The 26,361-nt window shown below is 27.2% G+C and overlaps 1 protein-coding gene across 1 annotated transcript in view; it reads left to right on the top strand.

Annotated features, from left to right (window-relative positions):
- LOC129969534 (protein CEPU-1-like) overlaps positions 1-26,361 on the top strand; it is a 300,199-nt gene that overhangs the window by 145,691 nt on the left and 128,147 nt on the right. The window contains exon 2 of the mRNA XM_056084145.1: positions 23,774-23,898. Within this exon, the coding sequence (XP_055940120.1) occupies positions 23,774-23,898 (125 nt within the window). The remainder of the gene's footprint in view (positions 1-23,773; positions 23,899-26,361) is intronic.

The raw sequence follows: 26,361 nt of genomic DNA, 5'->3' as shown, positions 1-26,361 counted from the left end.
ATGGATACCAGAAATTATAATCAATGAAGAATACTTTTTTTAGATAAAGACCGTGGTGGAAAAGTATATGTTTCGCACCAAACAAAATCTATTGCCCTTCAGAAAGAAAACAGATTCATAATTTTATCCGAAATCCCCAATTCCCCTTCCAAATTTAAAGAAAACTCTGAAGTGGATACGAAATGATCGATATTTATACACACGTATTTAAAGGATGCACGTATTAACATAACAAAGTTGGATCGTTGTCTTTGAAACTAACAATAAACAAGTTTTTATTTAATGCTAAAAACGTCATTTCTTCCCCCAAGTATGTGCCGAAGGTAAAAGAAAACGCAAGGAAGCGATTATTTTTATCATGTAAATTCACTGCTGGGCTGTCAAAGATACTGCCGAACTTTACTACAATTTTTGTACTTTTTTTTTCTTGTAACAAGTTTTTTTTCTCTTCCTTTCCCTTTGCTTGATGCATTTTTATGAAATTTCAATAATGTTAAAAGCATTGTTTTGAGCCAATTTTTTCTGTAATCATTGTTTTAAATATTTTTTTCTGAAAATATATGCTTGTCAGTAGCAATGTTTTAGATTTTAGATTTTTTCATAGCGAAATTCCTGATTTCTTCGCATTAATTCAACAGTGTAAAATATGAAAATCTAAAATATTTGAAATACATTTATCTTTATGCATTATTCTTTCCTTCTTTAAATGGGAACTTACGTATCTTATGGATTACATAAAGTTTCATATTAATAGTTTTTCGCCTCGTGAGACTGAAGATATGCCTTTAAAAATTAAATGGCTGCATAATCACTATTGAAGTGATGCGGCACGCAGTTTTTGGTGTTTCATTTACTGCAATTAATATAAATATTCTATAATCACCCTGCAGTAGTTTAACTAGATTTGTTATTTATTAATCTTACACCGTTTGATAACTTATTGTTTTATTAATGATAAAAGACAAGAATATGTAGCACCATGAATTACCAATAATGGTAACAGTTTATATTTTCAGCTTTTAAGAGGAAGAAGCGTCTCTCTTTCAGGGACTTTGTCTTCATCTTTTAATGCAGAATTTAACAATTATTAACTTCTAGACGAAATCTAAAATTCAATTTAATAGTATTCTTTAATATTAGACATTTGTCTTTTGTTTTGGTTTTATCCAATTGTGTTGAATATTTGGAATTATAATTCTTTGAATTATTTTTCCTAGAACGGATAATGAATTTCAATAAAAATTTGAAAAAAAAATGAATGATCGTCTCTCATATATAATAAATATTTTTTTTAAACTAACGAAATCTAAAATTCAATTTAATAGTATTCTTTAATATTAGACATTTGTCTTTTGTTTTGGTTTTATCCAATTGTGTTGAATATTTGGAATTATAATTCTTTGAACTATTTTTCCTAGAACAGATAATGAATTTCTATAAAAATTTGAAAAAAAAAAATGAATGATTGTCTCACATATACAATAAATATTGTAAAAAAATCTAACTCGATACTTATCAACATTGTAAAGCACTGAAATATTCTCTTACAAACATTTAATAAATGTAAGCAAATACCACGTTGGCTGCTACATGAAGGTAATAAAATGATAATGTATTCACATTCTATTAAATATTTTAAAGAGGCATTTTGTATACGAGAGTATATTTTTGATGGATTAGATATTTTTGAAAATGAAATAGTTTATATTTATAAAGTTATCTGGATTTGTCTTCATTCTGAAAATAATCTTCTTAGAGAAAATGTGTAAATATAATAACAATACGATGATTTCTTATTCATTAGTTGGCATGTTAACATTTTATATTCATGATTGCAATTTGATATAATTTTTATGTCTTAATAGGCATATTAAATAAAGAATTAACTATCTTAATTTATTCAGAGTTTATTATATATATGTAAAATATTCTTTGAAGAAACAGGCGTAAAGTACTCTAATAATTCCTTTTTTTTGTATTTTTAAAGAAATATTCAAATTTTTATCTGTTATCACTAAAGCCATGATGAGAGCAGTGCTGTAGGCTATTAGGAAAGCCGGAGCTAGGAGAACCTGAAAAAGAGTTTGGATCTTAAATATATTCCAAAAAGAAATTGCCGAAATAGAAGTTCGGTTCTACATGAAAAATAATACCATTGCAACTAAGTTACAGTGAAGACGGGATTAGAGTGATTAGAAAATTATTTCTAGAAGATAGATTAGTTAGAAATTATTACAGATACACCCACACACAAATGTACACGTACAGGAGAAATTGTAAGCTCAAAATCCTTCTAATATTACGAAATTATCAATTATGTGTATTAAAATCAAGTGTCAGAAGTATAAAGGCTAAATATTTTAAAAGCCTGGTTCGTTTAGTCCGGATTAGGTCTGTTTTGAAAAAAACAAGAGGACTATTTTGAGTCATGCTTTAAAATCCTAATTTCTGGTTAAATGATATGAATGACATTTGACCTGGCATTCTGCATTCTAAAATTTTACTCATTTGCAGTGGGAGGCGATATTTCTTTCGAAATTCGATCCATTTATCTCTTTGTAAAATATTTAAAGAATGTTTCTGATTTATCATCGCTTTCTAATTTAAATCTAAAACATTAAATCCTGATATATATAAATGATATTTGTAACGGATGAAAATAATCTTTCAACATAGAATAAATATCAATACACTCATAAGTATAAATCTTCCATTGCAGATATAAAAAAGTCTCCACTATAAGTTATTCCACTATAAAGTGCTTAAGTATTTAATTGTCATTTCGTCATTTGTGTTATTATTTTAAAATGGCAAAAAAGGTTTTGCATTACAAAGTTGTTCACGAAAAATTCCGTTCTATAAATAGATAAAACTAAAAAAATTTGAAGAGGCAGGGACATATAAAGTATTCATATTTCATCTTCATTGTGAGATAATGACTGAAAATGACAAGGTCTGACACAAACAGTTTTGGTACAATAAACAAGGAATGATTTAATCTTTCTTTTATATCTATAAATACAAGAAAAAATTACAAAATATTGCTATATATGTGATAAGAGTATTAATATAATATATTATTTGTGTCGAGATATATAATATTTGAATACCTATACCATTTCCAAAGGTTTGAAGGTATTTTGGAACAAGAAAATACAGTATTTATATTTCAGCTTATGCAACAGGAAACTATCTAGTCTCTTTTATATATTAAAAAAAATCAGCCCTATGGAGGAAAAAGAAGTTATCTTCAGAAAACTCGGAGCGCTTAGCTAATATTTTGTAACTTTTTGAAAAACGCAGTTCCAAACAAAGGTCTACTTCGGATTCTGGTGGAGCTTTCGATAGAGACAGAAGCACCTAACTCAGTTCACCAAATCCAACTCTTGGAGTTGTGGCTCAATCACTCGGAATGTTAAACCGTACGTTTTCATCTCTGCTCAACCATGGATTTGCTCAAGAAAATTCTTCCATGCCATCCTTTTGAATAAAAGCAGAGCATGAAGGAATATAAAGGAATAGTATGCTTGTTTAAGAACGATTTTGGGCCCCAGAACCGGATATTCTTTGTGAATTTATTTACATCGTAGGGAAAAATTTACTGGAAACGAAATACATGGAAGTTAGGAAAGCAGAAAATTGTAACTTAAACATGCGTAAAAAATGAAAGAAGAAGCTTATTATTGTTTATATTTTATATTTTTAGAAACATATTGGGCAAACAAATGTTAAACATTTTTTTATCTTTGATCAAATGAATAAAAATTGAAGGAGCGCGTGCAATAAAACATGTCTGGATAAAAAATTTTAATCAATGAAGTCTCCATAATATTTTATATTATGTGCACTATAATAACATCTAAATAAAATGTATTGTTTTGATTAACTATCATTTTTTTCTAACAACTAAATTTCTTTTTTGCAAAATTGTAAAATGCCAGTTTCACACGCATAATTTTTATTAAATTAAATGCTTATAATTCAATAAATATTTCAAGTACTTCATTGTATGTATGAATGTATACATTGCATGCTTATAATTCAATGAATGTATTTCTTGTATGTAAAAGAATGTATTTCATTGTATTAATCTGGCATCGTGATTTCATAATAGAAAAATGATGAACTTTGCCAGCTTCTAAATAATTTAGATTAATTTTATATGGAAATATATAATTGAAATGCAAATTTTTGTATATAATTATACCTAATTGCTGAGTTTTATTTATACACCAAAAGGACAATAAAAAGAAATAATTGAAATAATATTTTAAATTTTTGATATCTTCCGATTATTAATTACTAGTCGTCTTTGGCGACCAGCCGGTTCGCCAATCTTAATGCTCGTTCAAATTTTAATAATTAAATATTTTATGTAATTCCTACTTTAATAGCTTCTTCATCAAATATTTTAAAGCTTCAAATTTTCATAGTCATGTAATTCACTCATAATATTATAAAGGCCTTCAGTCATAACGTAATATTATCTCTCTAATTTTCTGTTAGCTCCCGTAGAATTTATGCTTTAAATTAAAGTGGAAAGAATTAATCTGCAATTAATATCATAATATATTTTATTGAAACAAAGCATTTTTTTATAATATGATTACTGATAACAGAGTCACTGAGCATTTAAACTTTATGGGCACTAAAGAATATCTTTCTTAATTTATGTAATATCTCAAGAATTTGTCAACAAAATTTTCTGAAATTCATCATGAGCAGATCGATTCATTAACAATGTTTAATTTTAAATGCATCAAACACTAAGAAAATAAAAGGAATCATTTAAAATAATCGGTCGAAAATAGGTTTAAAAAAACTACTTAAAAAACGATGTACTTAAAACTATAAGCATATACAAAAAAAATATATAACTAACATAAATACAATTTACTTACAAAAGCATGCAACTAACCTAAAAATAATTTAAATCATCCGTTGATAACGGTTGTCATGGCAACAGTCTGAATGCGCATGCGTGAATTTTCTTCGCCAGCTCCGGTAACGCAAATGCGTAAATTTTTCTACGCCAGTTGGGGTAACGCTATGCAGATTATACATTTTTAATTTCCTTTATTCTGTGTTATTTTAATTCAAAAGTACTTCAGAATGAATCTGAAACATGGATTAATTAACAATGTTTAATTTTAAATGCATAAAACATTAAGAAAATAAACTGAATCGTTTGAAATAATCCGCCGAAAAATGTTAACTCTAGCCTTATTACTGTTGGGAGAAAAAAACGCTGAAGTCTTACTCATTTGGCGGTGGAGAAAATGGAAGATTTTTTTGGCGGGAAAGTTGGCGGTGGGGAAAATGGAAGATTCTTTTGGCGGGAAAGTTAGTTTTTAATTAATAATTAAAATTCTAATTAAAAATTCCAAAAAAGGGACCCCAGGTGCACATTCCCGACCTCTAAGGTATACATGTACCAAATTTGGTAGCTGTATGTCAAATGACCTGGCCTGTAGAGCGCCAACACACACACACACACATTGTGCTTTATTATAAGTATAGATAACATGTGCTTCGATCAGTCGATCACATACTTCGTATTATTATTAACATATAAAATTTGTTAACACTTCGTTGGCTCTTTAAAAAAATTCCTGATGCAATTTTTGATTTACATTCCAATTATGAGACACACAACTGAAAAAATTTAGGCATATAATTCTTATTTAAATGGTTAAAAGTTTTTGTTTATTATTTAAAATATAAGATATTTATCATCATATTCATTTTAAATATTCCAAAATTATACATCTTATATATGTGCATATAGTTGTTTAGAAAGAGGAAATTCCGAAACAGAATCTGAATCATATTGTATTCATATTTCAGAATTATATTGAATTTAGATTATATTATCTGATAGCAATCAAGCTTAAAAGTACTGGAAAAGGATTAGCAAATATATTTAAATAAAATCTGAAATGTAAAAAAAAATCAATTAATAAATATGTATAAAAATTTTATTTAACTCTAAATATTATTACACACACATATCAAAGTCATCATTCTCGCTAGTTTTATCTTTAAATCGTTATTATAAAATAAAACTCTAAGACCTGGTTCATCTTTTTTATTAGTATATATTTCCGTATTAATAAAAACTGAAAACAAAATTGAATAGAACTTACTATGCTAGTAAGTGAATGCAAAATTGGCAAAAGATTAAATTGTGTATTGTACCAAAATTTTAATAAATTAAAAGAAAATTAATAGTTTTTTTTTCCAGAAAATTTAATTTCTTCATTATTTTTAAAGCCCGTATCAGAATTGAACAAATATATGCATTAACTAAAGAATTAAATTAAATAAAGATACAGAACTTTTAAATCGTTGGAGGAAATGTGAGGGAATTTCCTCATAGTAAATTCCCAAAATATAGAAAATTATTCTGGGCTAATTAACTGTTTAAAAATGGTCGATGTAATAGTTATCATTGCATAATTTTAAAAGTTTAGTTTAAATAAGTATTCTTTAAAATAGGAATAATGCAAAATATAAAATTAATTTAATAAAGAAAAATAATATTTTAATACATTCTATTTTTGCATTTATAAATATAGCATTTAATTTTGTTATTTCATATTAAATTATATTAATGTATACATTTTCAAAATTTTCATAAAAATTACTCTAAATTATTTCCACCTTTTCTTTTCCTAATATATGTGAAATATAATTAAGTTTTTTAGAAGGCTGGAATGCAAAATTTGTATTCAGATATTTCAAAAAATTATAAGAAACTTTATTCTGAAACTTTGACGCTAGCGTAACCTAGTGTGTCATACAAAAAAAAAAAAATAAGGCATTTTAAGCAGTAAAATTGTTTTTCTTTTGATGTAAAAATTCTTTTCATCTTGAGCACAAAAGAGTAAAATAAATAAGATAAAAAAAACTGAGAATATGCAAAGTTGAATTCTCTCTAAAGTGGCATGTGCCGGAGAGAACCAACTTACCATATCCTACCTATCTAAAACCATTGTGAATATTTGAAGTCAACGTTGCCGTTAACAGTTCCCAGTGCAATCGCCAAAGCGACAAACTGTTCATATCCACGGTGATAAAGACTAAATATCTAGGTTGCTCACTGGCTTCGAGGCACGAACTGCAAATATAATAAAATTAAAGTATGCCTAAATGCAACCCTTTAAGGAATTTGTAGGTGGCGTTTGTGCATACAGAATGCATGGCAGTGCATCTGTACATGAAGGCATTAGGGCTCGAGCTTATGGTGTGTTACGAGGATTAATACAGAACTATTCGAACCTAAGCTTTCAGTGTCATTTAAAATTACTGCTCACAGAAGAGGATATTCTCACGTTCGAGAGGTAGAGGGGGTCGGAAGGGTATTGCTAAGTTTACCCTCGGAATCAATAAGTTAGATGTCTGTTCAAGATAGGGAGAGTCAAATGACTGAGCTTATGGCCTCCCATCAAAACATAAAGGGACGGAAATGAAGGCAGAGTAAGTGATCAATCTGTTGGGGCTACTTAAGGGATCAATTTGTTTAAAGAGAGAAACCATGGAACGAGTACTTAATTTCTTTGCTTTTAAATTGAGCGATTATGCCTAACTTCTTTTTTATTGACGCGCCCTGTGTCTTAGGGAGATTATGTGCACTAATAAGTTTATGTAACTTAATGGGCAGGTTTAATTTCTTTCATAAATCTCGAAAGAACCTTTTCAATGTTCTAAGAAGGAATCAAATGTAGCAGCCACATGCAACATAATGTTTCAAAAAACTTTTTTTGTATGAATTTTTAATAGTTTGTCTTGTTTTATTGTATTTTTATTATATTTTCGAAATAAGGCATAGAAGTGGAATTAAAGTAATTTAATTCGACTTGTAAGTAAATTTCACATAATATAAATTTAAATTCAACATAATGGTTTTTAAGGCAAAGATTATTTTATTGTTTAAAATATAAAACACAAATTATTTTTTTTCCTTTTAGTAAATGAGAACTACAGATATAATATAACAGAAAATTGCAGAATGCTTTTTGAGCAATATCTTTTTTATGTGTCGCTTCAGGGTTGCTGCAACGATATTAATCGGCGATTGAAACCTAAGAAACAGCTATCGATTTGCTACGCCAACATATTGTAAACATTAGAAAGAAATCGTAGAATGAAGTATGTAGAATAAATAATATATATATAGTAAAAGAGGGGAATTTAAAACAAAAGACAAAAAATCATTTTATTTTCTGTTTTGAATAAAGCTTCTACTTTATAGTTTTTGTACTTCTAGAACTCCCAAGCACCGTAATGTCTAAACTCTGTAACCTTAATTTCTCAAAATCAAAACTGCAGTACCCAGAAAAAATCACGAGATAAAATAAATTCTTGTTCAATTTAAATTCGGTAAATCACTTTCTCGAATGTATCTAAGTTCTAAATACTTTCTCATTCCGACGTTGTTTAATTTCTATCTTTCAGTAGCCGCTACCTGGAAATTTTATATAAATTATCATTCCATCCAATATTAAAAAATAACAGATTTAAAGGAAACTTTCTTATACCTGATGTAATTCATATCTGCCTTTCGGTAGTTGCTACCTGGAAATTTTAAATAAATCATCATTATATCTAAAGTTGAAGAAATAATAGGATGATTAAAGAACAACATATTAAGAAAATACAATTCTTTATCATTTATCAAAAGTTTTATGACATTATATAAATATATATATATATATATATATATATATATATATATATATATATATATATATATATATATATATATAATAAGCGTTCAAAATTTGGTTGAAGTGCATAATAATTATTAATAATAAACAAATAATCCCAGATTTTGAGCTATCAAACAAATAACAATTTTCAATATAAAGAAGAAAAGTATATGGTAAGAAATCTTACACAGAATAAAAATGGTCGACAATAAAATCAACAAAGGAATCAAAGAAGAGCAGTTATATTTATATTTACATTTATAATACTGTACTAATCATGATCAGCTGATTTGTAAGTATTACCGTCAGATAAAGATACTTCTGTTTAGAAAATATTAAGGTCGTCGCACACATTTTCGCTGTTTTAACCAATGAAACAACGGATTGTATGATGCCACATTTTCTACACATTTTGTTTCTCTTCCTGTCTGCCTAAATACTGAATGCAAACTTTTTTTATTGCTTAGAATGTTCTGAATTTAATTTCTTTAAAATTGCAAATATATAAATACATATTATGAATGAAACAGAAAACTTAGCTTAGCATAGAAATGTTTAGCAATATTTAAATTATGAAAACATCTGACCAGGTGAAATGAGTACGATGTTTCAAACTGGTGAACTGGTTCTTTCGTTTTTCCAGTTTTGAGAGAGTAATTGGCTGCCAAATACTGCAGGCCTATTAATAAAATATTCACCGAAGAGAAATTATAATCTACTTTTAATTTTCAAAAATATGAGAAGATTTTTTTTTATTTTTTTAAAAATGAAATACAAATGGCACCACTTTCGTATACTCTAAATATTTATGTAGCCTTGTTATATTACTTCAAAAATATGACGGAAATTTCATCTTCTAAATCGTCTAGTGCAACATTCACATTGACATCGTTTGTTTTCATCTGCAATACAAAATGATAGTAAAGAGTTTTTATTATAAATATGGCAGGATTCCTGTCACTAAATTCTTCAAATAAGAAACACAGGAACTCCTTCACATATTTATAAAAATGTATTTCAGGAAAGATAATCATTGTAATGATTATCTTTCCTGAATAAATGTTTTAGGATACAAATCATAATCATCTCCTTGTTCTTTCGTTTATCATAATATTTTTTATAAATAAGGAAATGATGTTTTTTTATTGCAAGTATGTTGATTAAACTAATTAAAATGTAAATGATTTTTTTTTCGCCAAAATCTTTACTTGAAGCATAATATAATATTTTTTTTTAACTGTCTGTATTTCAAAGAAATTAATTGCTTACAAAACACCGACTAATTAAATAATATCATCAAGTATTTGTTTGCATAAAGTTATATCCATTTTTTCCAATCCAAGTATTGCTTATGCATGCATTCTTTGTTTGATATATTGTAAGTTATAAAAAATAACTTTTTAATATAAACAGTTTGAGAAATTTTTAAACTCTATGAATTCTTGTATTTCAGTTTTTCAATTTTTTTTTCATTTTCGAATACCTTTTTAATTCTTTGAATTATTTTTTAGTTGACATTTTTTCTTTTGCTGAAAAAGTTATGTTTTTGAATTTTCCTCGCCGAAATAATGTTAAAATTCATTAAGAACAAATATATAGCAATACATATAGGCACATTAAAAGTGTAAAATATATTAATTTATTTTACTCATGTTACAAAATAATGATAACAAAGGTTTTATAATATTCTACAATATTTTCTTTTAATCTTCAATAACATTCGAAGAAACGTATGATAAATATATTTTTAAATATTTTTAACTAAATTATTACAAACAATATAAATATTTATAATTGAATTATAGTATGAATAAGAATAAGGTAATAGATGTTGTTAAAAATAAACACATTCACATAAAACTAAGAATATTCTATTTCTATGCCACATCATGCATGTATATGCAGAGTAAAATTTATAAACTACAGGGTGTTTATAAAGTCCCGGACCCATTTTGATGTTTAATAACTCATAAAATAAAAAAGATAGATTAAAATTAATAACATAAATGGTTAAATAGACTCAAAAAGTTTCATGACCCTTGTCAATGAACTTCCACGTGTGCCCCCTTCGTCGCACGGAGAATATCAAGTCGATAGTCAATTTCACGCCAGGTAGCGACAAGCATGTCGGCATCCACAGAGCCATTTGCGCACATTATGGCGATTAACAATGCCAGAAACAAGAAAGGATGCTTCATCGGAGAACATTATGCTCTTCAGAAAATCAGCAGCATCTTCTATCCTCCTTAGCATATCTGTTGCAAAGGCCATCCTCCTAGGCATATCGTTCGGTTCCAAAACTTGAACAATTTGAACTTTGTATGCATGCAGTCTTAATTTTTTCTTAATAACCTTGTACACCATCGAAATTGGCATATCTAATTCTGTTGCCGCTGATCTCACAGATATTCTAGGATTGTGTAAAAATGTCTCTATGACACGCTCAACATCAAAATCACTTGTGCAAGGACGTCTGGAATGTTTCTTATCTTCGATACTTCCAATTTCTAGAAAATTCTTTTTTCACCGCAAGATGCTGTTTCTGGATGGAGGATCTTTTTGGTAAATTCTTCTGAAATTTCTCTGTGCTTGCACTATCGATTTCATTTCTATGAACCACCATAAAATCTGTGCTTTCTCTTGTGGTGTACGCATTCTCCTTAATATCCACTCGAATAAAACATCACATACAAAAGTACTACATAGAACAAACACATCAAAAGTAAACATAACATTGCAATAGTTGCCAAAAACAAAAGAGAGAAAAATGCAATTAATAAGCAGACAATATTTAGAAAAGTACAGATATTTTGACTGGAAAATGAAATTATCTGAAAATAACCACACGCGCAGACGATATTTACAAAAGTAAAAATATTCAAACCTGAAAAGGAAAATATATGAGTTATTCCATCAATAAATGCCATAAGTTTGTTTATATCTTTATTATTTTACAAGTTATTAAACATCAAAATGGGTCCGGGACTTTATAAACACCCTGTATTATATTCTATTTATCTGTTTATTTAAGGTAAATTAAAACTGCTATCTACTCTTTAGAATATATTTGATTATTTTAATAAAGATATATTATATATAGAATCTTCAATTTATGAACAAATTTGGAAATTTTATTTCAGTATCTAAAAACATAATATACAACAAGAAAAATTATTGAGTAATATAAGCAATAAAGGAACAAAAACCTTTCCAAAGTTTAAAATTATTAGCATTCCACTATAAAGTTAATTGGAAGAAGTATTGTAGACAAAATAGGAAAGCCAGTTTAAATTAATAGAATATAAAATATAAATTTAATTGGAATATAAATTTAATTAAATTAAAATTAAGTTAAAATGTACCACGTTTTAGTTTATATATATATATATTTCACTCGAAATTCTTAAGATCTTGTAGTCGAGATATTTAAGCAAACAGTATTTTACCCGACTGTGTTTATATCTTAACACATATATTTTTAAATTTGTGAAAAGTTATGCATAATACGTAACATTCTTAAAATGATTTACATTTTTTAATATAAAGGGGGATTTATTTTAAGTACATTTATGATAAAATGTTTTGCTATTAAGTACGAAGATTTTCCTATTAAGCCATTATATAAATAAAAAAATGTTTTAAAATTTGTAATGATTATGAATTTCTTACATATCAATTAATATTTAAGCAAACGATTTTAAAATTTAGAAATATTCACACAAAAATTAAAAATGATTTTTTTAACTAATACAATCAAAGAGTGAATGTCCTAATGCTTTTTAATTCCTAATCGCATGCTATTTGAAATAAACTTCAATACAAAGAAATAAAGGCGTAAAACGAATCTACATTATTACGAATTACTATTATTCAAAAAGTCAAAACCTGAGCAATAAGTAATTTTTGTTATATTTCTACTGCAAATAATACCATAATTAATTTAATAACAAAGTAACCTAGCATTTAAATACTTGCAGTAAATTACATTTTGCATTTAAATACTTTATATGGAATATGAGTTTTATATGTCTAAATATTTAAAATATTCATATTTAAATATGAATGCATCAACACTAAAATTTATAAGACAATCCAGTTTCACTCGGATTTCCATAGCTAAAAAGATGTTTTGATTAATTAATTTTTATAGAAAAGGGAAACAATTTTTTGAATTCTATGCATAAGAAATAAGCATGGATCTTCATAGAATATTTATAATTATTTCTTCTTCGTTTATCTTTTTTTACAACTTTTTTTTTCTTTCTACTGCACGTGCAGGAAAATAAATTAAAATACAGTTGAAAACTATGCTTAAATAATTTAATTTTTAATCGTCTTTTATCAACTTAAAAATCCATGATACTGTTGAATCTTTCACTCTATTTTTTTTTCAAAAATCATTTGTTAGTTGCAATTGGCTGAAACAAATTTATTATGCAAAGAGACTTTTTCTTCTTCCTTGAAAAAATTAATGAAAAGATCTGTTGGAATTAAATGAATTCAAGTAGCTACGGACTTCCTTGAATGGAAACTGTTTCTAATTGAAATGTAGCTACGGATTAATTCATTTAATTTAAATACAGTTTTTTTAAAAATTCTGAACAGTATGTTTAGCTCAGAGTTAAATAATGTTAAAAATGCATGAAAAGGTTTTTGATATATTGTGAAATGGATTCACTTTTGAAAAGTAATTGACTCCACTTTGTTATTTAGAATTTGACTTATAAATATTACTTCTTTAAATATATTGCATATAACATTTATAGTTACAGAATAAACAGTTTTTATTTATAAATCATTTGCAATCTTTATAAGGCTCTCTGAGTTTTTTTCACCGATATTTTTAGCTATAAAGAATTTCCTTCCTTAAATTGGAAAATAAATAAATAACATTTAGTTTTATTTTCAATTGATCAATGCAAAAATTTATTTTTTTTTATTTTTAAATTAATTAAATATATAAGTAAATATGGAGTTTTAACTACAAACTATATCTTTCTAATTATTTGATATTCTTTCTTGTTAACTATTCACTTTGTGGTTTAGTTAAAAAATAATAAACAAAAAATGTTTATGCATGCGCATAAATAAAAATGCATTAACAGAACTTGTAGTTAAATATGTCTCTAATCTATAAAATTTACAATAAAGTTTTAAAAACAAACTCAGATGAAAAATAAGATAAATTCATATAAAAAAATAAAATTTCATAAAAATAAATTTTAATATAAGTATTTGAAAGTATAGATAAAGAACTTTCTTAAAATATTAACTTAATAGTCAATCAAATACTAATACTACATTGAAATCAAATTTCCAGTCTTTTTCTTTTGTTTTACATTGCATAAATTTGTATAAAATGTAATATAAATTTGTATGCAATGAAATATATCTGAAGCTAACAAAATGTTATTTTAATGCTGCATTCGTTAAGATCTGAACAGTTTCGCAAATATTATTAAGCCTTCGAGGCATTTGAAGCATTGCGAAATTCATTTCAAATTAAAGTTTTAAAATAAACACAATTAGTTTATCAATAATTTTTTTTGTGAACATATACCATGAGCCATCCGTAATAGATTTTTTTCTCAACTATCTAAATTATAAATTTTTACCATTGTTAATTCAAGATTTTTGAAACATTACTGTTCAAAATGAGCTATTCCACTATGCAAAAGTAAACTGCCTTCTAAGGAACACCCATTTATTTTTCTTACACTTATAACAAAGATTTCGAACGGAATGAAAAGCTACTACACAGCATAGAACGAGAGTATTATAAAGCTTTTAAAATTTATAGTTTTATTAGCTTTTAAACAGATATTAATTGCGCTCAAATGTAAAAGCTGTCATTTGTGTGTTAATTTATCAAATTTAAATAGACAATAACTGTGCTGAAATATAAAAACAGCTATTTTACACTGACTATCTAGCTTTCAAAGCTTGAAAATCCATAAGCTTCAAACATGGAAGAAATTTGTAACTAAAATAACGGCGTGACCAAGCGATCTTACTGGAAATCCTAAAATGTATAATATTTTCATTACTTAATGGTTTTAATTATCGCCTTGAGTTGTAATGCCTTTAATCACAAGAACTTTACTAAGCCTTTTATAATACCCGACTAATTGTAGAGTCCTGTAAAGATTTTAATAAACTTATTCCTCGAAATTAAATGTCACAGGCATTTTAGATGAAATAAATTTGCTATGATAGTTTACATGGCATACTTATTTTAATGAAAAGAATTAAAAAAAATATATTTATTTTATTAATATTTTCTTCTCAGCTTCAAAATTTAAAGTTATCTAATTATCCTAAATATGTTATTAATAGTGTACACCAAACTCACTTCTTCGAAGAGATTGTTCAATGTTTCGTTTTCGAAAGGATTTTTACATTCGACTGATCCATGTTTAACTGCTGTTTACAATGAACTCAACTTCAGAGAAAATGTCTTTTCTCATCAATTGTTATAAAAATAGGAGAAATATAGTCTCCTACATTTAAAGTAGCTGATTATTTCTATATATATATATATATATTTTAATATTTAGTGCAATTGAGATAATGTCCTTTTCTAAGAAGCATAATTAATTCGATTAAATGCTTGTTTCCTTAATTAACTGTGATAAATGAATAATCCTCTAATGAATACTAATTTTAAATGTACAATTTAAGCAATAATTACATTTCGTTACAAGTTTATTTTACTGTTTGAAATTCATTACATTTTATTTTCAAACAAATTCAGAATAAAAAGTTTTCAGTAACACCTTAAATAATATTGTAATGTGCTTCTCATAGAATTTTGATATCATGGGGAACATGAGAAAATGTTCATTTATTATCTTATGCATAAATGAACTTTGGAACTTCCACCTTCTGGACATCCACAAAAAAGTTTGTCTTCAATTTTGGAGATTCTATTCTATAGATGTCGAATTTTAGAACAGGATTTTATATTTCCACCTATCTTAAAAATAATTTTCAAGAATTCATTAACGCTTCTTTAATTGTTTTCAACATATATTTCTTGACATATGTGGATTTTATAATGATGTTCAAATTGAATAAAAAATGAAATAAAAGTCTGCAGTTTCTTTCAATAACCTTATGACAATGAAAAACTATATATTTTCATGTTTTTTACAAATAATGGTATGTACAGAAATAAAAGCTATTCAACAAATAAACTATTGGAACAAAGATGCGTAATAATATCTGGTCTACATATTAATATGGAGTTACAAAGATTTTATTTTAGTAAATATTAAATAACTTTAAGCATTTATTGAGATTCGTAAAGAAAACAAAATCTACATTAACTCTCTTAAGAAAATTATGGCAATTATGACTCTATAGATTGCAGTGAATCTCAAAATACTATAATTTGAGAATTTGTATAACACATTTCTAAAGATCTTAAGAAAGAATTTTAATAACTCATTCTTAAAACTTTTATTTGCAATTCTACTAAGTATCAATTAAATTTTGCGGCTCAAATTCCATAATATCAAAACATAAATATCATCGAAGTCTATGAAACATTTACAAATGGATTTGCTTTTGCATAGCAAAATATTACTTAAAGATTCAATTTATGCCCCCAAATAAAAATAAAGAAAATGATTCTTTATTTTCATCTTCCAATTTTAAAGACGTAAACAGTTTCAAATGATATGAATTCGATGGCTTAAAATGATTAACAAAGGTTGTTTCTGAAGGTATTTAACTTTGCTGTTCTGTTCGTATTTACTCCATGCATGTAATGTTCTATTCAATATGACCCGATTCAGAAAACTAACCTTTCTTGCAATAAATGACAGGTGCCATTTAGAGAAATGGTTTAAAAAATAGCAATGTAAATTTAAAAATAGATCTAATAATATAAAGCATCTATTAGAAAAATAGAAAAAAAAACATTCGGAATTGAAACTTACCTTACCGGCGTCCTGGCATAGGGTAGCGCGTCTTCCCCTTGATATGGGCGTCTTGGGTTCGAGTCCTGGTTTGGAGATGGTTGTTCTTCCGTTGTTCTATTTGATAGATGTGTGAATGTGCTCTCTTGTAAAAAGGGGTTGTGCAAGCGAGTGAGTGATGCGTGAGTAGCAAAGTCGTACTCTTGGCCCTAGTATGCGCTACTATAAAAACAAGAGACACTCCCCCGCCAGCTTAAATCGCTGTCTTCGTACAAGCGGGCTTGTCCATGGCAAGCGCCATAAGAAATAACAACAACCTTTATTTACAATTTAAACAGTTTCTTACATGAAATTTGCGAATGTGATTCTTAAATTATAGCATAACATATTATTTTTGCTTGGTGAACAGAGCTTGCACCTTGCAAGTTTGACATACAATGAAATATTCTTGGCAGATCCTGATGATATGATTTTAATTTTTCTCTGTACTCGTTTCCCTATTTTTATTGAGTCCTTACTTCTTGGTAGGTGTGGCCTTGCTTCAATGTATGGGAAAATGAATTATTTTCTCAGCTCTTCCAAAAACAAGCTTCATTAAGTCAATCATGCGCCAGCGATTTGTTTTTCTTTTACAAGTCTATGTGTTTAAAAGTTGATTAAGAGTATCCATAACCCATTAAGTTGAATTATAATCTAAGATCATTAATGTCAGGTCTGTTGCTAATTTCTTTGTTTGATGCAAAGTGACCATGAGAATAGCATTTTTGTTCTCTTTTGGAATGCAATTTACAATTGTTGTGTCTTCTGCAAAATAAAATAATATGCTGTGAACTTCTTTTTTTAGCATTTATTCAGGAAGTCCTGATTTTTTTTTTAAATTGTGTCAACCATATTCATTTTCCGTTTCAGAAGAAGTTGACCTAAGATGTAAGATGTGGAAAAATTATCACATGTAATATTGTACCCCGAATACCCATAAGTAAGATCACACACTACTCGCATTCAATGATTTTTCACTGGCTTTGATCCTTGTTCTTTTCCAATGTAAATTTGTGTTTTCAGTACATACGAAGTTTTACTGTCACCTAAAATCCATATTTCGATCCCATATTTAGATGCCTTAATTTGTATATACTTTTTGAAAAGACCTCGGCCACGAAATCCTACTAATTGTTTACCTACAATGATATTTTCAATCGGGTTATATAATTTTGATAAAAATTCTATCCACTTTTCCCAGATATCTGGCACTGTAACTAATTTACCCAAATTTCTTCTTTCTTCACAAATGGATTTATTATCAAAACGAATAACTCTCGATATGCCGCAAAAATTTCGAGGAACATCGTAGCATATTTCTATAATCGCACGAAATATATTTCTGCATGTTTCTTTATTCCATAAACTTTCTATTGATTCTGTATATGATTTATAAACACCAGCTAACAATAATAATCCAAAATATGCTTCAAAAGTTTCACTTTCGATATTTTCCCACTTTTTTCCATAAACCTTTTCTCCTTCAATATTAGTCATTTTTATGATTTCGTTTTCAATTGTCGAATTGAATACTGTCTCAAATGCACTTTTTACGTCGGTTATCTTTGCTGTTGCATATTTTGTAACCCCTGATGTAGTTTTTATAATATTAGAATGTTGATTGAGAAGAATGTGGCAGTGTATCCAACTTCCACTTTATTTCACGTTCTTCTACTGAATACTCTCTTTCTAGTTCAGTTGTTGAGAATTGGTATCAAAATCGTTGTCAGAACTTTCGTACTCAATTTCATCAAGTATGATTTTCATACTCGGATACTTCTTCATCTCTGTGAGAAGCTTCTATAATTTTAGCTATATCAGTGTGACTCAAATTTATCAAATCAATTTATCTCTCACATTCATAGTCGCAACTTTTTTACAATATATCAGAAAGTGAAATACAGCAGAAAAAAGAAATGTTGCATAAGATCAAACAGTTTGGCCCCCTGTCAATCGTATCAACTTTTTGACCTTGCATACGCTCTCTTGTTATGTGAACAAAACACATCAATGAAACAGGTTACGTTAATGGATACATTAGAGAAACTGTAGTTATCCTTTGAATTATTTCAAACAAAAATAAACATGTATGAGAAAAAATAAAGTGGGTTTTTTTTTGTTTTTTTGCATTGGGTAATACTGCCCCGAACGATACGTTAGGAATAAATTGAGAAACATTCCTTCGAAATACATATAGACATACATCCCTCTAGGAGTACATATATCGACAATATCAAGAAGTTTCATGAAAATAACCTTGTACTGTATTTTGTTATATGAACGTATAAATTTTATTTTGGGTCATATAGACCCGATGAGGACGGCAGGTTTAAATATATAAAATAATGAAATAATGTATAATATGAAATTTAATTCCTTTAACAATTCATTTCAGAATGTATGCAAAAAATAATGAATTTTGAAATTTGGAAATAAAATTTATTCTTTTTAAATATATTTGCACACAGTTAATATGTTTATCCATTTTTAAATTAGAAATTTTATGAACTTATTGCAAAATAGCAGAAAGTTTTATAATTCCTTTATTATTTTCTTCAAAAGTTTTAAATTAAACTTAATTTGCATTTCTAATTATGAAATAAAGTGTTTTATTAATTAAATAATATGATTAATACTAAACTTTAAAGAATTCACAATTTAAGTAAAATTAATGCATGAATCAGTAGAGTGAATTAGAATCAAATAAAAAAAAACTGATTCCTTTAAATCATGATGTTTTTCCCCTTTTCTCCAATCAATGGAATTTTAAGTATAAAATGTTGTTTTGACAGAATCATTTGTAACACAGCTTTAAAAGAATGCTTAAAAAATATTTTTTGAACCTTTACATTTCCCTTTTTATTTCTAGATTTTTTAAAAATAAAAATTAAAAAAAAATGTTTTGAAACTGATTTTTTTTATTTACCTGTAATAAATAAAAACAATCCCAGTCAAGTTTACTACGACTCCTTTATTTTCGAACGTTAGAACGTATATCCCTTAAGGGACTAGTGGGTTAGGAGGGGGTAAAAAACCATTAACTTCAGCCACTCTTGTCAACGCAAACGATAATGATGGTCCCTTCATTGTTAGCAAAGTGAAGAAGAGAGAGCAGCTGAAACAAAAAGAAGGAAAGTTAACACTTTTTACGTGCGACTATCAAGGTCACAAATTAAGGTCATTCGGAAGCACTGGAGGAAGTTACCGCTTTCATGATGAAGGTAATTTCAGCAGTCTTCTAATTTCGACAAAAGAACGATAGGCGTCGCAATCGCTATTTTTGTAATAGGGGAACACTTATCGATCAGCTACTATCTCTGTTTATTTTTTGCTCAGACAACAGTTTATTAATTCATGGCAAGTTCGTTTGCATAAATTTCGCTTATATTAATAAAGAACTTTTCTTGAAATTGTATTTTCTTCTAAGAAATAGCTTTACGTACCTAAAACTGTGGACTATATATATATGTAATTTAGTTTCATCTAAGATAAATTGTTCATTAATATAAATAAATAATTAATTGTTTATAGATTCCTGAATTTACTTTCATTTGCTTGTATTTTTATGCAGTTACAAATAATTTATATTCTGAGGCAAATGTCTGCATCAAAAGTACAAGGACAAACCTAACAGTTCCTGATTATTCAGTATGAGTGATTAAAATTATTTATATTATTAATTCCATATAACATATTAATTAAAAAATAGAAATACCTTTAATAATACATAACACACTAAAGCTTATATCTATTTAATAATTAGTTATTATCGTATTCTCATTGGATATGAAAGGAATTATAGCTAAAACTGATATTTTCAGACTGTAAACACCGATTTAAAAAAATCCTTTTTTTAGCATGTATTTATATATGATATATATTGTACAATTGACAGGCAATCTACAGTTAATCGTACTTGTCATGATACTAACCTATCCCCCAACTCAGAATAAGTATAATGTCAATTATCAGAAGAAAACCCAATACTCTGGGTATGCGCGGTAACGACAAGGATACCACTAATAGTTATAAAACACATCAAACATCTCAGAGAAAACTCTACCTTTCTATTTGTTGTTGATAGCTGTAGCTAATGGAAAACAAAGAATCTAAAAGTAATAGTTTTACTTATGATTGATGTGATATGTGATTTAGCATGATTCAGAATGGTACTAGAAATTTCCTAAAATTAAACAATAAAAAGATTTAATGCCTAATATCGTTTCATAGAACATTGATTACTGTAATTGAAACTATATATAATACGTTTTTTAACACAATCGCTTCATTTTCTGGACTAATTTGTTCAAAGAAATGAAACATCAATGGTAATGCGAGCATGAAATATCACTTGCTACGCTCAGATAGGATATATCTTTATTTTAAAAGTAATTCGAAATATATTCAATTGAAAAAAAAATGTTTTGAGATTTTATTTGGGTATTTATTGCATTTGCGGCGAACATTTATCTCATAATGATGCTTCGAACATTCGAGTTTAGACAACTTTGAAACATTTCAATAATTATCTTGAAGATGAAATGTCAATCAATGCTGTACACTTTTTCGATGCTACCCTTAATGCGATCATTCGATGCTACCCTTAGAGCTTCATAACTGAGAACGATTTTTTGTTGTTGTTGTTATGTTAACTTTATCAATAATGCCTCAATAAATATAATTCAAAGGAATAGGAAATCTTATAAAATTAGGCATTGCAATTTTTTCAGAAGTATATTTAGTGATTTAAAAAATATAAAATGCAATTATGTGAATCAGTTGGATCATTTTATTTTATGGACGCATACGCCCATCTCTAATAATATGAAAATTAGTTATGAGGCTACGATTACCGTTGATAATATTTAGTGGGCATATTTGGTGCATTTGAAAAAGTGTCCAATCTCAAACGGTATCTGATTTGATTTAAATACAAATTATATTATATGAATATTATATGAAAATTATATGAATTATATGAAAATTATATGAATATATATATATATATATATATATATATATTATATGAAAATTAGTTATGAGGTCACGATTACCTTTGATAATATTTAGTGGGCATATTTGGTGCATTTGAAAAGTGTCCAATCTCAAACGGTATCTGATTTGATTTAAATACAAATTATTGTGCGTAGATAAACATAAAAAAAGTCGATTATATACGTTTGATGTGATGCAAACAAAAAACAAATGTTTTAATGATAGACTTGTTTGACGTTTCTGTAAATCATTTTAAATTATATACTAAGTCCCAAATGTTGAACATTTATGCGTTAAAAATAAAATGTACGTTCCAGTTCTATATTAAATGAATCTGCCTTTTATTTGAAATAAAATATTCAATGCAGAATATATCATATTCTACAATGAATTCCATTTCTTGTCTGATTTTCTCTCCTCTCTCTCTCTCTCTCTCTTTGGTTTAAAATAATGTCTCCGTTTGGTTATTGGAGCCTTTAATAGGGATTGTAATTAATGAAATTTTAAAAATCAGATAAATAACTAATTATTTGTTATGAGTGCCAACATATTGCTTGTTAAATGAATTTTAAAAAATTGATCTATTAGTCTGGAATATTCTATATCTTATAATCTTGGAATATTCTATATCTTCATTTTAATTAAAAACCATAAAAATTAAAATACCATTTAACTGACGTGAATCCGGTGCTCTTGTCTTATCTCCAGGAAATACTTAGTGCTCAACTTAGTTAAAGTTGAAATAAGTATGTACGTAATACAGCAGAAACATCCTATGAAATTATTGCGACTCTTTAAATATTGATCAAATTTGTATGGTTAATTAGGCACCGAATAATTGCATAAAATTATTACGTAGCATTTTCATTAATATTTATGACAAGTAAAATGATTGTTTAGTTTTGCACTTGACTACAAGTATTTAATGCTTACCTAAATAAATTCAATTTTTAGCTGCTAGTATTTCTGACAAAATTTATTTAAATATACTCGTTTAGGAATTATCTCGAATGGATTTCATTTACTCTAACGAAGACAATCATTCCAAATGATTTAATTTTAAAGTAATACGTTTCTCTAATATTCATTTATAATTATTTGAAAATGATTTTAGAATTCTTTTGGTGTCTTTCTCAGGAACATTCGAAATTGTTTATTGATAAGCAATAGTCAGAATGTTCCACATTTCGTGTATTTCGCATAATCCACGTGTAAATAACCTCATGGATAGTGAACAGTTTATTTTTCTTTTCGCTAATTTTGAGGCATGTCAAATTTCTCGTCAGCAGCATATTTTTTGTACATGTTTCTCAAGATATTACTTTATTTTAAAGATCAATTGTTCCAATACCGTGAATTACTTTTATGAGATTAACAGTCTGCATTTAGTTAGTTATTTAACCATTATACAGAAATGTATCATTTTAAATTTATTCATTAATTAAATATCTTTCTCTTTAATATGAAATGAATTTAAAAGGGAATATATCATTAAAAGTTTATGAAAATAACTTCTTTCATTTAAATACATTTCGCGCCACTGCTAAATGATCAAAAGCAATAATAATGTGAATGAATGATATAAAATATTGAAACAATATTTAGAAAAATAGTTCTGATGATGAACTAGATATTTGTTGCTAATAATATTAAATTAATTTTAAATAAAACAAAAGATATCACATTTAAAATATAATCTTGTTTGTTTATACATACCTATCTCATATCGTCCTTTATTCTGCGATTGATTTTTCAAGTAATAAAATTTTATAAATAGGAGAAAAAATTCAGCTGAGATTAAAAAATCCTGAGATGAAAGCGTGACATGAAAAGAAAACAGATAGCAAATAGTGACAATAGAAATAGGTGAATATGTATGATGGTTAATTTTAATACTATACTAAATTGCGTCCTGTGACTGCTGGTATATATGATTCAAATGCAGGTGCTAGAGTTCGATTACTTATTTTCGCTGAAAAATAATATCAAATTATGCAACCTTTATATAGTAAATAAAAATGTTAAAAATGTGTATTATGTTCCGTATGTGTGCTAATATTTATGTAGTTTTTGTTGCTGTAACTAATTTACTTTGTCCTTTTTCAGTGGCAACATCGCCCCACGAGGCTTTGTCCGAGCCTGAATTCGCAGAACCAATTCCTAATGTTACGGTTTCTGCGGGTCGAGACGTCAGTCTGCCATGCGTTGTGGACAATTTGGGTACTTTTAGGGTAAGAATATGAAATTTAAACATTTTTAACACATGTTTTATTTTACAGTTTTCCCCTTATTAGAAAAAATATATAAACCAGGTTTTCCAAAATCCCTGAAACTTTAATTGTACAAAATATTATTATTATTATTATTTTTGTTAAATTTATGTACCACATTTTGCGTTCGTACAATTCACGTTAAAATAACAGCAGGAATAGTGACAGTATTACACAGTATATTATTGTTCTAATTGAGATGTTATCAGGCTTATTTTATACGATGTACTGGAAACTATAAAGACTTATTTACTGTCCGGTACACGAAGTATAGATGATGTATTGTAATAGTTAAAAGATTCAATCGTCAAAGAGGAAATTTAATGTAGAATTATGATAAAATTTGCAGACTTTTATCAAATTTTGAATGTAACCCTTTAGCACTACTGTTTGTCTGTCTGTCTGTTCGAATACAAGTGAATTCATTAACTGCAAAACATAAGATGCTAAACGCTGTAACATATTATATAATAATATATTACTCAAATTTAACATCTAAAATATAGATATTAACCAAATTTTGAACCAGATTCATGAAATGGTTCAACGTCTGCCGGTTTGCATTTCCACGCGGATGTATGCGCAATGGCTTAAATCAATAAAATTCGACATTTTATCTTGTGACAACAGTTGAATTTTATGTCCAATTTTAATGTCAGTTTTCTGCAAAAAAGGCATATAAAATATTGCTCATGATAGATTTACGCCAAACATCTGTATTCCGTAATTATTGTTCACCAATGGCATGCAAAGCATTTGGGGAATTACCTCAAAATCTAAAATTTATCCGGAAGGAGGGATTATAAGACTATTATTGAAGATGGCTTAAGAAAGTTTCTGGAAGGCCATGCTTTCTAGTTAAACAATAGGAAGAAATATCAATAATTTTTAACAAAATTAAAATCATCTTAAGACTTAATATTAAGTTACCGTTTCCTCAACTTTGGTAAACGAAGGCATGCTATAAAAAGAAACAATACAAGATGTCGCACGAAATCTCAAAGTTTATTCCGCATTGAATTAAATTTTGGGATATTGATTCCTACATTTTTAGATTCCACGCATAGTCAGATAAATAATATCTGACAAAATCTTAGCCTAGGCAGAAAATATTGAAATTTCTTCTACCTATGATTTTAAGGCTAATGTAACTCTAGAAATCTCACGAATAGTTCGAAAATGTTTATTTTCAAACTATTACTTTAAAAATATTCCAGAACAAGTTCTGAATGTCTTAATTACAATCTTTGGGGGGGGAGGAGCCAGCTAGATTTATTCTGGTCTAGTTCATTATGGAATCATTAAAAAAATGGCATGATTCAAAATGAATTAATATATTCTTAAAATTTTTCGGATTGAAAATTTATGAAAGGAGGTCAATACACTGAAATAAGAAGAAAAAAATAAAATTTTCAATGGCAACATCCAATTTCCATATTAAATTTCAAAACATCAAAAGTTATTTCCGGATACTAAATTAAATTAGTCTATGCCTATTCGCTTTTAGATTAGAGCTAAAAAATTTGACTATCTAATATTAAAATCAAATTCTGGGTTTTTAATTCTATTTTTAAAAATTATGTTATTATTCACCAAATTTTTTTTTTGTTTATAAGATATTATAAATATTTTGCACATATATTTATCATTTAAAAGAAATTTTAATATGCAATGTTTTTTTTTTTTTAAGATAAGACTTTAAAAATTATTCAGACAATATTCCTGAATTTAAGAATAAATGAATGGGCAAGACCATTTTATCAGAGTGTGCAAAATTTCAGCTCATTCTTCTAGCATCGCTTTCTCAGTATTAGGGTTTTTGTATTGTTTCTAAAACGATGCATTTAGGGGCTTATTTACGAATTTCAAATTTCCGACGGCATTTTATTTAGCATTCAAAAGCCGCTGATCACGTATTTTTGGTAACATATATTTTTTTGCATATTGCTATGTAAGAACGTGTAAAAAATTTTAAATAATAATGTTAAATCAAAGTAAAAAATGCTTTCTGGTGTCATGATATTTTATTAATAGTCTCTATTTGATGGACAGTATTTGTACTCAAGGTAAAGTGGAATTTTTACTGTTTATCTTATGGAATATAATTTACAATTTACAAGAAATCACTGAGAAATGGAAATTTTAATTTCAAATAATTGCATTATGTAATTTTATGTAGGTGTATACTACAGATTTAGTGTTAACTTTTTAGTGCAAATATGCCTTATATTTGTTTCACAATTTGTGAAATAAAATATATACATATATATTAACATTTTCACTACTATTGTTTCTGCCAATGTTCAATTAGGCTTTTTTCACTTTATATTTAAATTAAGGACCTAAGCAGTTCAAATAAAATTCAAAAATTGTAAATTTCTATCGGAATGCCATGATGATTACACTTCTTGAGAAATAATGTTT

Source organism: Argiope bruennichi, chromosome 5 (assembly GCF_947563725.1).
Source record: "Argiope bruennichi chromosome 5, qqArgBrue1.1, whole genome shotgun sequence".
Taxonomy (NCBI): Eukaryota; Metazoa; Arthropoda; class Arachnida; order Araneae; family Araneidae; genus Argiope; species Argiope bruennichi.
The sequence above is the reverse complement of the archived record's forward strand: the minus strand, read 5'-3'. Positions and strand labels throughout refer to the sequence as shown.